The sequence below is a fragment of the Capra hircus genome, chromosome 20, assembly GCF_001704415.2.
Source record: "Capra hircus breed San Clemente chromosome 20, ASM170441v1, whole genome shotgun sequence".
NCBI lineage: Eukaryota > Metazoa > Chordata > Mammalia > Artiodactyla > Bovidae > Capra > Capra hircus.
Window position 1 is genome coordinate 37,584,715 of NC_030827.1, and position 13,630 is coordinate 37,598,344.

The 13,630-nt window shown below is 43.3% G+C and overlaps 1 protein-coding gene across 2 annotated transcripts in view; it reads right to left on the reverse strand.

Annotated features, from left to right (window-relative positions):
- The window catches only part of SLC1A3 (solute carrier family 1 member 3), an 80,658-nt gene that overhangs the window by 47,406 nt on the left and 19,622 nt on the right, over positions 1 to 13,630 (reverse strand). Inside the window, exon 1 of one of the 2 annotated variants that reach the window (XM_018065700.1) lies at positions 7,466 to 7,552. Coding sequence is in view for 1 of the 2 variants with exons in the window: in XM_005694788.3 (XP_005694845.2) it covers positions 7,913 to 8,050 (138 nt within the window). In the remaining variant the exon portion in view is untranslated. Of the gene's footprint in view, positions 1 to 7,465; positions 7,553 to 7,912; positions 8,051 to 13,630 lie in introns of those variants that run through there. The other variant, XM_005694788.3, reaches the window with a different exon arrangement.

Consider the following 13,630-nt stretch of genomic DNA (forward strand, 5'->3'; position numbering starts at 1 on the left):
CAGTCGCTCAGTCGTGTCTGACTCTTTGCGACCCCATGAATTGCAGCATGCCAGGCCTCCCTGTCCGTCACCAACTCCCGGAGTTCACTCAAACTCACTCACGTCCATCGAGTGAGTGATGCCATCCAGCCATCTAATTTAACTTTGAAAGAAGCTTTAAATCTTTTTTTTTTTAAATTTTATTAAAGAAACTTTCAAAAGTGTCTTACAAGCCGGAACTGATCAAAACTGTAGGCTACCTACCTTGAAGCTGCTGAAATTTCACAGAGAAGAATTCCCAAGTCATAGAAGCCTAAACTTTCTAGGAAAGCTTTGAGCCTGGGGCTTATAATTTTTCAAGAACTGTTCGATTTTTTACCACAAAAACTTCTCCACAAACTTCGTTTCTGAGGGGTTAGGTGACCATAGGCTGAACTCCTCTGAGCCAGGGGTCTGTTGCCACTGATGACAGCTGACCCCACCCCAGTCAGTATGAGCAGAGGACTGGGTCTGGTGACTGCCCTGACCTGGTCATGTGACACCTGGAACACTGGGCTCAACTCTGGGAACACAAGGGGACGTGGAAGGCAAACAGGTTGGTGAAGGGCCTAGGAGGACCGGGCACCTGAGAAGAACTGGCAGAAAAATTCGAGGCTGTGCTCAAGCGCTTTCCTGACACTGTCCAAACTGTCATCCTCTATTTCTCCCTGGACCTCACAGGAGACAAGTTCAACTTAAGCTTGGACTATGGATGCACAAAACTCTCAGGCAGCGGCTGCAGGCCGCCTTCCAAGATGCAGGGCAGGGGGCTGCCACTCTGGGTGCTGGACTGCACAGCAAGTCCTCTCCCTGCCGTCCAGCTCAGAGGGACCTAATCTCCTGTGCCCCCCACTGAGAGCCGAGAGGCTCTGCTCCCAGAGGGAGATGCTGTGGCTGAAACCCCGTCAGGCGCCTCTTCCCTCTGTGAGGCCACACATCCCAGGGTTACTTTTGCTGGGAGCTGCCCAGGGCCCAACCTCCAGCTCTTGCAGTGTTTAATGGTGAGCCAAATGTAGGAATAACAACCTAAACAGCTTCTTCTCTGCTAGTAGAGTTGCTTCCTGACTAGGGAGCCCGAAACCTGGGGAGTACAGTTGGCCTCTTTGTCCCTCCCTGGGCTCTTCCTCCCTGGGTCACTGTCCCCATCCATGACACTGCCACTGCAAGTCTCCCACCAGACTCTGAACTCCTTAAGTCAGGGGTTTTGTCTTCCTCATTTAAAAAAAAAAATTTTTTTTTTGGCTGTGCCTTGAAGCATTTGGGATCCTACTTCGGCGACCAGGAATCGAACCTGTACCCCCTGCAGTGGAAGTGAGAGGCTTAGCCACTGGACTGCCAGGGAAGTTCTGTGTCATCCTCATGTCCTAGAAAAGTGTCTGGTACATGAAAAAAAAAATTCAAGTGCTTATTGAATGAAATTATTTGTGATGGAAAGGTAGATATTTTCTGGGACAGCTAGACTTAAATAATTTGGTCTACCTTTTAACAAAACCCAAATCCACTAAAAATAAATAAAGAGTATTTAGTTTCCCAGATTTCCTTTCTACAGGATGCAAAAAAAAAAAAAAAAGCCAGGTGATCTTTTCAGCCCTCAGGTGGGTCTTCCTATTATATCTTACAATCTCTCTGTCTCTGTGGATGTAATTCAGCCTCCCTCCCCATGTTTGTCAACAGATCTAGAGAGAAAATGAAGTGGGGCCAACCTGCTGGCTTTAAATGAACTGGACCAAAGTTGCTTTCTGGGTGGCTTGTTTCTAGGCTGCCAAGCATTGTGTCGAGACAGACTCCACTTGTCCAATTTTTGATTAGCCAGGAAGGCTCCGCTTGTGGCATATAAGCAGCAAGTAGACTGCACACTGGGGCCTCGTTGCTCAGAAAGGACTGGGCAGTTGTATAACCAATGATAATATTTAGAATGATGCAGCCGTAGTAAGGTCATCCCATCCCACATTGCAGGGCAGAAACCAGTCCCTTCCAGTGGAGAGGAAGGAATTCTCCCTGGCTCCCAGTTGCTACTCGATTAACTTCATGGTTTCTTTAATCAACCTTTAATAGGAAAATGATCACTGTGAAGACAACAGACAAATAAAATGTAAGGAATCTGAAGGCTTAGTTACATGCCCCTGAGCTGAAGCGCTCTCTTCTTGTTCTAGAATTTTCACTCATACTGTGTGGACCAGGACAGCTCTTACTGCTGCTATCCTTACCACCAGTAGCTACCAGTAACTGAGCATGTACAACCTAGACAGCACATTAAAAAGCAGAGACATTACTTTGCCAACAAAGGCCCGTCTAGTCAAGGCTATGGCTTTTCCAGTAGACATGTATGGATGTGAGAGTTGGACTATAAAGAAAGCTGAGCACCGAAGAATTGATGCTTTTGAACTGTGGTGTTGGAGAAGACTCTTGAGAGTCCCTTGGACTGCAAGGAGATCCAACCAGTCCATCCTAAAGGAAATCAGTCCTAAATATTCATTGGAAGGACTGATGTTGAAGCTGAAACTCCAATCCTTTGGCCACCTGATGCGAAGAACTGACTCATTTGAAAAGACCCTGATGCTGGGAAAGATTGAAGGTGGGAGGAGAAGGGAACGACAGAGGATGAGGTGGTTGGATGGCATCACTGACTCAATGGACATGGGTTTGGGTGAACTCCAGGAGTTGGTGATGAACAGGGAGGCCTGGCGTGCTGCAGTCCATGGGGTCACAAAGAGTGGGACACAACCGAGCTGAACTGAACTGAACTGTGTGCCAAGCATAAATCCTCAGAACAGATCCATGACACAGACACCATGAATGAACTCAGTTTACAGAGAATGAAAAGAAGGCTCAAGGACACTCCTCCCCACCACAGACAGATATATTTCCTTCTTCAATGAAATGTATGTGTAGGGGAAAAAGGAAAAGAAATCTACACTCCCTTTTCTTGTACATAAGCACCTGGAGTATTTCATCAAGGCCTCAGTGATACCCCTCAGCCACGACAATGTATCACTTAAAATAGTAAATTTTTCTTATGTGTTTTGGCTTTCATTTTTGCAAGACCTTCACAAAACCTTCATATGTCCAAGAACCAAGAATAGTCTAGCTCATTGCTTGCCCTCTTGTGTTAAAAGAAATGACAAAACTTTAGATCGTTCTTCTTGTAGCTGTCTTGTCTTTGACAATAAGGGGCCATATTTTGAGGTTCACCATTCACTGTCTCTACTTCTGTTTTCTCAAGTAAGGGAGCCCTTTGCTGAATGGAGCTTGTTGGCTTCACCTATACTGAAGTCCTATATTTCACTGAATTCACAGGTCTACAGATTTGGAAGATCATTTGTCAAAAGGGATGCTTTCCTCTTCCAGAAAACGGGAGACACAGAAGATTTCTTGCAGGGTAAGAGATTGAGCAGGAATGCACACTCAGAATGAGAAAAGAAAGCACTAGTTTTCTGAAAAGAATCCAAAGTAAGGAGGAGGTGAGGTGCTAGCTATATCTACACAGAGCAACCTGAAATGGAGTTTAACTATTATCTAGTGAATTTAATCAGGGTTAAGTCAGTCAAACCAACTCATGTTTCTGGCATGAAATATCCAGTCTGGCTGTCTATCTTGACCAAATCAATAGAAATTGGTGCCAACTCCCCATTTTATTGTGTGGTATGTTGGCACAGATGTATTCCTTTTGTTCAAAAAAATAGGTACTTGAGTACAAATCTAGCCGTTAGGCTTTCTCCCTGCTTCTCTCTGGCAGGTTCTGGAATGCTAATACATACCAAGGATGTTCGGAAGGATTGAAATTTCAAATTTGAGAAAAGGAGAACATGACTTACAGGGTCTCTAGTGCCACAATTCACCAAGAGGGAAGTTCCAAGTGTGAAAATCTAGCTTAAATTTCTCAGAGTTTCAGTTCAGTTCAGTTCAGTCACTCAGTCGTGTCTGACTCTTTGCGACCCCATGAATTGTAGCATGCCAGGCCTCCCTGTCCATCACCAACTCCCGGAGTTCACTCAGACTTTACATGTGATTAAAAACATACAGAACCAGGCTTCTCTGGTGGCTCACTGGTCAAGAATCTGCCTGCAGGTGCAGGAGTTGCAGGTTGGATCCCTGCTCCGGGAAGATCCCACAGGCCGTGGAGCAACTAAGCTCATGGGCCACAACTATCAACCCAGTGTTCTAGAAACTGCGTACACAACCGCTGAAGCCCGTGCACTCCAGAGCCCGTGAGCCACAGCCACTGAGCCTGAGCTCTAGGGCCCAGGAACTGCAGCTATTGAGCCCACCTGCTGCAACTCTGAGCCCACCTGCTGAAACCACGGAAGCTCATGCACCCTAGAGCCCGTGCTCCACAAGAGAACCCACAACAAGGAGAAACCTGCACACTGCACCCGAGGTTTCTCCACAACTAGAGAAAAGCCGGTGCAGCAACGACCACCCAGCACAGCCTAAAATATATTAATTAACTAATTAAAGAAAAAACAACACACAGAACCTCCTAAAACAAAATGCAGGCAATGCAGTAAGGGTTTCATGCATTCCAAGTTCTGTCTGCACAGACCCTGGGACTGACTTTTGAACTTAAAAAGTGCTGAGTTCTCGCGTTCCCAATGGGGGCCGAAAAGGCCAGCATGGCCAGGACACAACACACTTATAACACAGAAGATGGAGAGATTTTCCAAAAGTTGCTTGTTTAGTGGCGTTCAGTAGCTGATTCCATGTTAAGTTAAGCTTTGACAAGGAACTGCCAACAGTGCAATAAGGCAACATATGAAACTCGGCGATAGGCTGATGCATGCACAAGTCTATCAGTGCGTTCTTATAATTAATAGCACCGACACTGAAACCTGAGTCCCAGTGTTGGTAGCCTAAGTGTTGGACTGAGCCTGCAGATGTGCTTTGTTTGGCTTGCACTGTTTTGTTCTGTTACCTACGTCAATGTTTAAAAATATCTAGCTTCTGTACTTCCCTAGTGACCCAGTGGTTAAGAATGTGCCTGTCCCTGCAAGAGACATGGGTTCAATCCCTGGTCCAGGAAGATCCCACATGCTGTGGAGCAACTAAGCCTGTGTGCCACAGCTCTAGAGCCTGTGCTTTGCAACAAGAGAAGCCATTGCAATGAGAAGCCTGCTCACTTCAAGTAAAGAAAGCCTGTGCAGAGCAGTAAAGACCCAGCACAGCCAAAAATAAATGAATTTAAAAAAAAATCTAGGTTCTTATCAATTTTTGGATTTCTGGATTCTTTTGAAAAATTGGAAGATTTGGCCCTTATTGACACATGGCAACAACTGGATGGAGTTGATAGTTTTCAGGTCATAATCACCTCCTTTCCTTCCTTTGTTTACACTGTTCTGCAGTCGCTTTCTATTTATTATCACACTCATCCCTGCTACTTCTCCCATTGAAGAGAAATATTTCCCTGTATCCATGACTCTATCAAGTAGGAAAACAAGAAGGAACCTGAAAGGAGAGCTTCATATATGAAGATCCCTCACCTGCTTGGTCACTGGAGGCATTTGAGCTTGCTTTTCCATTTTCAAATATTGGGCCCTCACTTTGTCCTCTCCCAACACATTCTCCAGTAATGCTTCCCAACACATTCTCCAGCAATGCTTCCCAACACACACAGAGATCCTCTTGTGTACGTGTAATTTGCAAAAGTCCCCAAAGGGGACCTCCTTATTTACACTGGATTACATGCTGCTTTGGTTTAGAATCACAGCACTTCGAATCATGAAAGAAATTCTTATTGAATCTATCATTCATTCCAATTGATCATAAGTATCTAAATTATCATGTAGCTTAGAAATTATTCCTTTGAGACTAACACCTTGAAAAGATCTTTAGCAAACGTAATTATGTCCCTTGCCTTAACAGTCCTAGAAAAGAACTGAGATTTTTTTAATGGTCCCAAGTGGTGGCATCCCCAACTTGCAATTAAGTTACCTTTTAAGGTTCATTTTATACTGGTTGTTCAAAGTTTAAAATTCCTTTCTCTTTAACACCAGTATCATAAATGTTGATAATTTCTCCAAGGTTTACACACAGTTTCTTTTTAACCAAGCAGAGGGACTGCCTCATAGTGTTGTTGTTTTTCCCCTGAAAAATTACTCAACCAAAGTTCTTATTCCTGCAACAAAGTTGATGTAGTAAGTATGAGAAAACACTAGGGAGTTCTACTTCAAAAGCTTGCTAAAGGGAACTAATATTTTCTCTAGTTGTACTGAACAAGGGCTCTCCTCTTATAAAGGGTAACACAGTGGGGTGTTTTTTTAAAGCACAATTATCAGAAAGCAGAAATCTCTAAATACTGGCCTCACCATTGAAGAGAGAGCATAAAGGAACACAGGACCCTCAGTTTGCATCCAGGAAAACTGCAGGTACTCAATTCAGACTCTAGCCATAGGGTGGTGGGAAGGGACGCTCTGTTCCACTAAACCAAATGGTGGATATGAGTTCTGTCCTCTGAGTGCTTGCTGCAAGAACTTGCTTCCCAGAAAAATGGCAGCAAATGCATAATGAGGACGTGCCCTCACCTCAGTATGAATGTAGCTTCTCTGCTAAGAATCGTGGCCGGCTATGATTAATTACCTCTGGTCAGCAATGGGCCAGACCAATTTCAAAAACAAGTACTCCAAATCATCCTGTCTACATGACTGTTTTATGGGCAACTCATCCTCCAATGGGAGCTTTATGTACATGCAATCACTTGTTTGAAGACCTGGGCGAGTGGAAGCCGGCAGAGATCTGCAAGGCATTGGGAAAAAAAAAAAAGAAACTGACGTAGTTTCTGTTCCAAGTAATGGCCAGCCCTCCAAGGTATGAAGCAGTCAGAATCTTGCCTCAAGACTTTTGAGTTGTTCTATGAAGGTCTTTTTACACAGAGATCTTGAAAGGAGATTATAAACATCCTTGCGAACTCCCTGGGAGGTGAAAAGATGCTGAGAGCCAGCTCACAGAATGATCTGCCTAAGCGTGGACAGTAAGCCAAGGACGGAAAAGAAAACAGGGCTAGTAATACCTGAGGTCTGGGCTTGAGCTACAAACCCAGAAACCATCCTGCTGGGGGTAGTGTCTACGGATATTCCTTCTCCAAGTCAGAGATGTGCTGTGGGGAAAGAGAACAGTGGGCAGGGAGGAACGTACAGAAACATTTTTCTGAAACTTTTAGCTCTGTTCGTGTTCACCAATCACACGTACTCTTAAACCGTTTCCCACGCAGGCGTAAATCGTTATTTCGCGTTCATAGAGAATAAGAATCCTATCCTGCCAAGCTTCCACGCCTCAACAATCCAAGTGTCAACTGACAAAGTGTCTGGATGGGGAAATCTCCCACCCCCTCCCCATTCTCCCACCAGCGTAAAAGGCAACGGGGGTGGGGGACAATGGAGAAGTCATGCGGGTTCACCAGGAAAAGATACAGTGTTGGTGGCAGGAGAGTTGGTGAGTGTGTCGTGGGCATTACCTCTTGATGAGGCTTCCAAGAAGGCTCCCGCTCAAGTCGTGGTGGCTCTGAGAACAAGCATTCTTGCATCAATAGCTAATAGGCTGTCCAACCAGATGTTATCTGGGTGGGATAAGAGGGTGAGAAAACAGACCTGTTGTACGCTGTTGTCAACTACATCGCTGTGGGCAGAGAAGGCTGGTGGTGTAGTGTCTAGCAGGGTGCCTCTTTCGTAGTGAGGCAGACCAGATTACATGGCGGTTCAAATCCGTTTCCTCTTGTGATTGGTAAAATACGAAAGTTATAATCATTCATGCATTACTGAAGCCTCCTTTCCATCATTTTGAAGGGACTTTTATTTTCTAGAACAGAGCATGCATCCAGCAGAAACCTAAAGCGTTTGTTTTTCTAAGCGATCTTTGGCAATAAGCACACATGAAAAAAACAAAACAAAACTGCATAGGGTACCTGTGACAAGACTGGAGATGATGAGTGGTAACACCAGCATCTGTAGCATCCTCATCAGTAGCTCCCCAGGAAAAGAGAAGTACTTGACTTCCCGGTAGCTCATTCTGTATGGTCGGAGGGTAAATCCAAGGATTGTACCTGAAGGAAAAAGAAAAACAAGGAAGAAAAGTTGAGTCTTTCTTCAAAGTGTAACAAGCCTAGAAAACTATGCAAGAATTTGGCTGGTGATCATGCCTGTCTAACAAGAATCGATTTATTTAAGCAGCAAATATTTGTGCTGCTTTGCTGCAAGGGGTGTTGCCTGCCTTTTCAACCATAATCTCAAAGGGTCTGGCAGAATTCAGGGCTTCAAATAGAAGTTAGAGAAAAAAATGTTCCTGGTCTTAGCCAATGAAAAATTTCTGTCTACCTTGCAACCAATTTTGACATGGCCCAGGACAAAGTTATAAAGACTGGGGCATATCTAGGAAACAAAGGATGTTCCCATACACAAGGCAATACAGGAGGAAAAGGCTTATTATATTCACGTTCCTTTGTAACAACAGATGTTAGAACCGCTGGCATAACCATTTATAAAGGGTAGTGTAATTTTATTTTTTACAATTAAAAAAAAAAACTCCTCTTGCTCACACTGTGAATCCAGTTTCATCATCCCCCTATCTACACCCCACACTTTCTGTCTACGTGGTCCTGATATTGCCTTGGCAACTATCCTGGACTTGCTAGTTGCTGGCCAGAGAGGATTTCAAAATTACCACTTTTTCCAAAAATCTTCCCTGAAAAACTTAGGGGATAATAGGAGAGAGAGAAAGCAATTTTCCCCTTAATTTGACTCTGCTCCTGGAACTTTAAAAAATATCAAAATGAAGTACTCTGTGGTGCTCTGGTGGTTAAGAATCTGTCTGCCAATGCAGGGGACATGGTTCAATCCCTGGTCCAGGAAGATTCCACATGCTGAGGGGCCCCTAAGCCTGTATACCACACCTACTGAGCCCACACTTTAAGGTCCATGAGATCATCTACTGAAGCCCGCACACCCAAGAGCCTGTGCTCTGCAATGAGAAGCATGCACTCTGCAACCAGAGTGTAACCCCTGCTTGCCACAACTAGAGAAAGTCAAGCGAAGCAATGAAGACCCAGCAGAGCCAAAAATAAATAGAATTTTAAAATATTTAATAATTTATATGCAAATCAAATTATGCATGATACCATTGGAAATGTTTAGAAATTAACAAATGTAGCAAATAAATTCACTCCCTCTCCCCTTTCGCTAATTAACTTTCCAGACTCCACCTCAGTTCAGTTTAGTTCAGTCACTCAATCGTGTCTAACTTCGAGACCCCATAGACCACGGCACGCCAGGCCTCCCTGTCCACCACCAACTCCCGGAGTTCACCCAAACCCATGTCCATTGAGTCAGTGATGCCATCCAACCATATCACCCTCTGTCGTCCTGTTCTGCCCCCGCCTTCAATCTTTCCCAGCATCAGGGTCTTTTCAAATGAGTCAGCTCTTCGCATCAGGTGGCCAAAGGATTGGAGTTTCAGCTTCAACATCAGTCCTTCCAATGAACACCCAAGACTGATCTCCTCTAGGATGGACTGGTTGGATCTCCTTGCAGTCCAAGGGACTTTAAGAGTCTTCGCCAACACCACAGTTCAAAGGCATCAATTCGTCGGCACTCAGCTTTCTTTATAGTCCAACGTTCACATCCATACATGACTACTGCAAAAGCCATAGCCTTGACTAGACAGACCTTTGTTGGCAAAGTAATGTTTCTGCTTTTTAATATGCTGTCTAGGTTGGTCATAGCTTTTTTTCCAAGGAGCAAGCATCTTTCAATTTCATGGCTGTAGTTACCACCTGCAGTGATTTTGGAGCCCCCCAAAATAAAGTCTGACACTGTTTCCACTGTTGCCCCATATATTTGCCATGAAGTGATGGGACCAGATGCCATGATCTTAGTTTTCTGAATGCTGAGTTTTAAGCCTGTTTTTTCACTTTCCTCTTTCACTTTCATCAAGAGGCTTTTTAGTTCCTCTTCACTTTCTGCCATAAGGGTGGTGTCATCTGCATATCTGAGGTGATTGATATTTCTCCCAGCAATCTTGATTTCAGCTTGTGCTTCTTCCAGCCCAGTGTTTCTCATGATGTACTCTGCATAGAAGTTAAATAAGCAGGGTGACAACATACAGCCTTGACATGCTCATTTTCCTGTTTGGAACCAGTCTGTTGTTCCATGTCCAGTTCTAACTGTTGCTTCCTGACTTGCATACAGATTTCTCAAGAGGCAGGTTAGGTGGTCTGGTATTCCCATCTCTTTCAGAATTTTTCACAGTTCATTGTGCTCCACACAGTCAAAGGCTTTGGCATAGTCAATAAAGTAGAAATAGATGTATTTCTGGAACTCTCTTGCTTTTTTGATGATGTTGGCAATTTGATCTCTGGTTCCTCTGCCTTTTCTAAAACCAGCTTGAACATCTGGAAGTTCATGGTTCACGTATTGCTAAAGCCTGGTTTGGAGAATTTTGAGCATGACTTTACTAGCGTGTGAGATGAGTGCAATTCTCCAGTCCTGTGGCCACTGCTGAGTTTTCCATATTTGCTGGCATATTGAGTGCAGCACTTTCACAGCATCATCTCTCAGGATTTGAAATAGTTCAGCTGGGATTCCATCACCTCCACTAGCTTTGTTCATAGTGATGCTTCCTAAGGCCCACTTGACTTTGCATTGCAGGATGTGTGGCTCTAGGTGAGTGATCACACCATGGTGATTATCTGGATTGTGAAGGTCTTTTTTGTACAGTTCTTCTGTGTATTCTTGCCACCTCTTCTTAATATCTTCTGCTTCTGTTAGGTCCATGCCATTTCTGTCCTTTATCGAGCCCATCTTTGCATGAAATGTTCCCTTGGTATCTCTAATTTTCTTGAAGAGACCTCTAGTCTTTCTAGTTTTCCTCTATTTCTTTGCACTGATCACTGAGGAAGGCTTTCTTATCTCTCCTTGCTATTCTTTGGAACTCTACATTCAAACGGGTATATCTTTCCTTCTCTCCTTTGCTTTTCGCTTCTCTTCTTTTCACAGCTTTTGTAAGGCCTCGTCAGACAGCCATTTTGCTTTTTTGCAATTCTTTTTCTTGGGCATGGTCTTGATCTCTGTCTCCTGTACAATGTTACGAACCTCCGTCCATAGTTCATCAGGCACTCTGTCTATCAGATCTAGTCCCATAAATCTATTTCTCACTTCCACTGTACAATCGTAAGGGATTTGATTTAGGTCATACCTGAATGGTCTAGTGGTTTTCCCTACTTTCTTCAAGTCTGAATTTGACAATAGGGAGTTCATGATCTGAGCCACAGTCAACTCCTGGTCTTGTTTTTGCTGACTGTATAGAGCTTTTCCATCTTTGGCTGCAAAGAATATAATCAATCTGATTTTGGTGTTGGCTATCTGGTGATGTCCATGTGTAGAGTCTTCTCTTCTGTTGTCGGAAGAGGGTGTTTGCTAACCCTTGTCCCCTGAAATGTGCTTATTTCATTATTATAAATATTTTAAAAAATTTTGCCCTGTTATTACTAAAACATGTGAGTTATAGAGAAGTACTGAGTAGTCTAGAGGCTAAAGGTTGGGGAAGTGAATACTGTGTAGACACAAGTTTTTCCAAAGGAAGCAATCTTTCCTTTAAGGAAACTGAGCCATCCTAACTTCTTATAAAATGAGACACAAAGTTCATTTCAGTTGTTACTGTAACTTCCAATTTCAATTCTCGGATTCCAGCAGCAATGAAGTATCCATCTGATTATATACTGTGATATCCCAATCATGAGCTGAATCTATGATATCTCAATTATGAGCTGAATCTATGTTTACTAGAAAATCCAGCTGACCCAGTTTTCAAGACATTCAGAAAAATATTCATTGCTTTCCCTCAGTATAACAGTAACATGTTTGATATAGAAAAGTTGATTGGGAAAAGGTAGAAAAGTCCAGGCAAAACCCTGCCTTTATTTGCTTTGCCATTTAAACAGCAAATAGCTGATGCTTATTGAGGTCTTACTATTTGCTAAACATTGCTGTTAAGTGCTTACCTGTATTTAGTCACTAAGTAGTATCCAACTCTTTTGAGACCCCACAGACTGAGCTTGCCAGGTTCCTCTGTCCATGGGGTTTTCCAGGCAAGGATACCGGAGTCGGTTGCCATTTCCTTCTCCTTCCTTTCCTGGCCTGTATTAGTATATTTAATCCTCAGAAAAATTCCCAGGAATTATGTACTAATTTACCACCAATTTACTCACAGAGAAATTTAATCACAGTGAACTTAAAACATGTCCAATTTCAATAGCTCTTCCATATCAAAGTTAAACAGTCACTGAAGTGGCAGAGCTGGGAGTTAAGCCCAGGCAGTTTGGACTCAGATCTCCTGTTCCTGACTACATTTCATTCTCCTGCCTCTTCAGTAGGGCAGACAACCACTGTTAGTGCTTCTGTGAGTTTCCTCCCAGAATGTTCCCATACAGAGTGAAATATATTGAAATCATGAAGACAATACTTTTCTATATACGGTTACTATTAAACAACAGTTTTAAGCCTCATGATAACAGATCTAATGATTGTATCAAAATGTACCTAATTTTTTTTGTTGTTGTCACTTTGTTGTTTCACATTTTTTACTTTATGAAAAACTCCATTATGAATATATGAAGGCTGGTTTTTATCTAGGAATATTTTGCTTAGCATGGTTCAGGGAAAGGGAACCTGTGCGTTAAAGAATTTGGCTACCAGGTGGGAAGAGGAGAGATTGAGGTGAGAGAGATTAAGATGTATAAACTTCCAGTTACAAAATAAATGAGTCATGGGTATGAAATGTACAGTGTAGGGTAATATAGTCAATAATTATATAATATCTTTAGTAGAATGACAAATAGTAACTAGGCTTACCATGAGGATCATTTTTAAATGTATGAAAATACCTAGATAGCATATTGAAAAGCAGAGACATTACTTTGCCAACAAAGGTCCGTCTAGTCAAGGCTATGGTTTTTCCAGTGGTCATGTAGGGATGTGAGAGTTGGACTGTGAAGAAAGCTGAGTGCCAAAGAACTGATGCTTTTGAACTGTGGTGTTGGAGAAGACTCTTGAGAGTCCCTTGGACTGCAAGGAGATCCAACCAGTCCATTCTGAAGGAGATCAGCCCTGGGTGTTCTTTGGAAGGAATGATGCTAAAGCTGAAACTCCAGTACTTTGGCCACCTCATGCGAAGAGTTGACTCACTGGAAAAGACTCTGATGCTGGGAGGGATTGGGGGCAGGAGGAGAAGGGGACGACCGAGGATGAGATGGCTGGATGGCATCACTGACTTGATGGACGTGAGTCTGAGTGAACTCCAGGAGTTGGTGATGGACTGAGAGGCCTGGCGTGCTGCGATTCATGGGGTCGCAAAGAGTTGGACACGACTGAGCGACTGAACTGAACTGATGTTGTACACCAGGAACTAACATAGTGTTGTAGGTCAATCTCACTTCAAAAACAAACTTATGGAAAATGAGATCAGAACTGTGGTTACATGAGGCAGGGTGTGGGCGGAAGGAGAATTAGAGGAAGGTGGTCAAAAGCTACAAACTTCCAGTCATGAGATAAAGAAATACTAGGGATGTAATGGACAACATGATAAATTAACACTGCTGTACTTATAAACAAAAACTGTTAAAAGGGTAAAT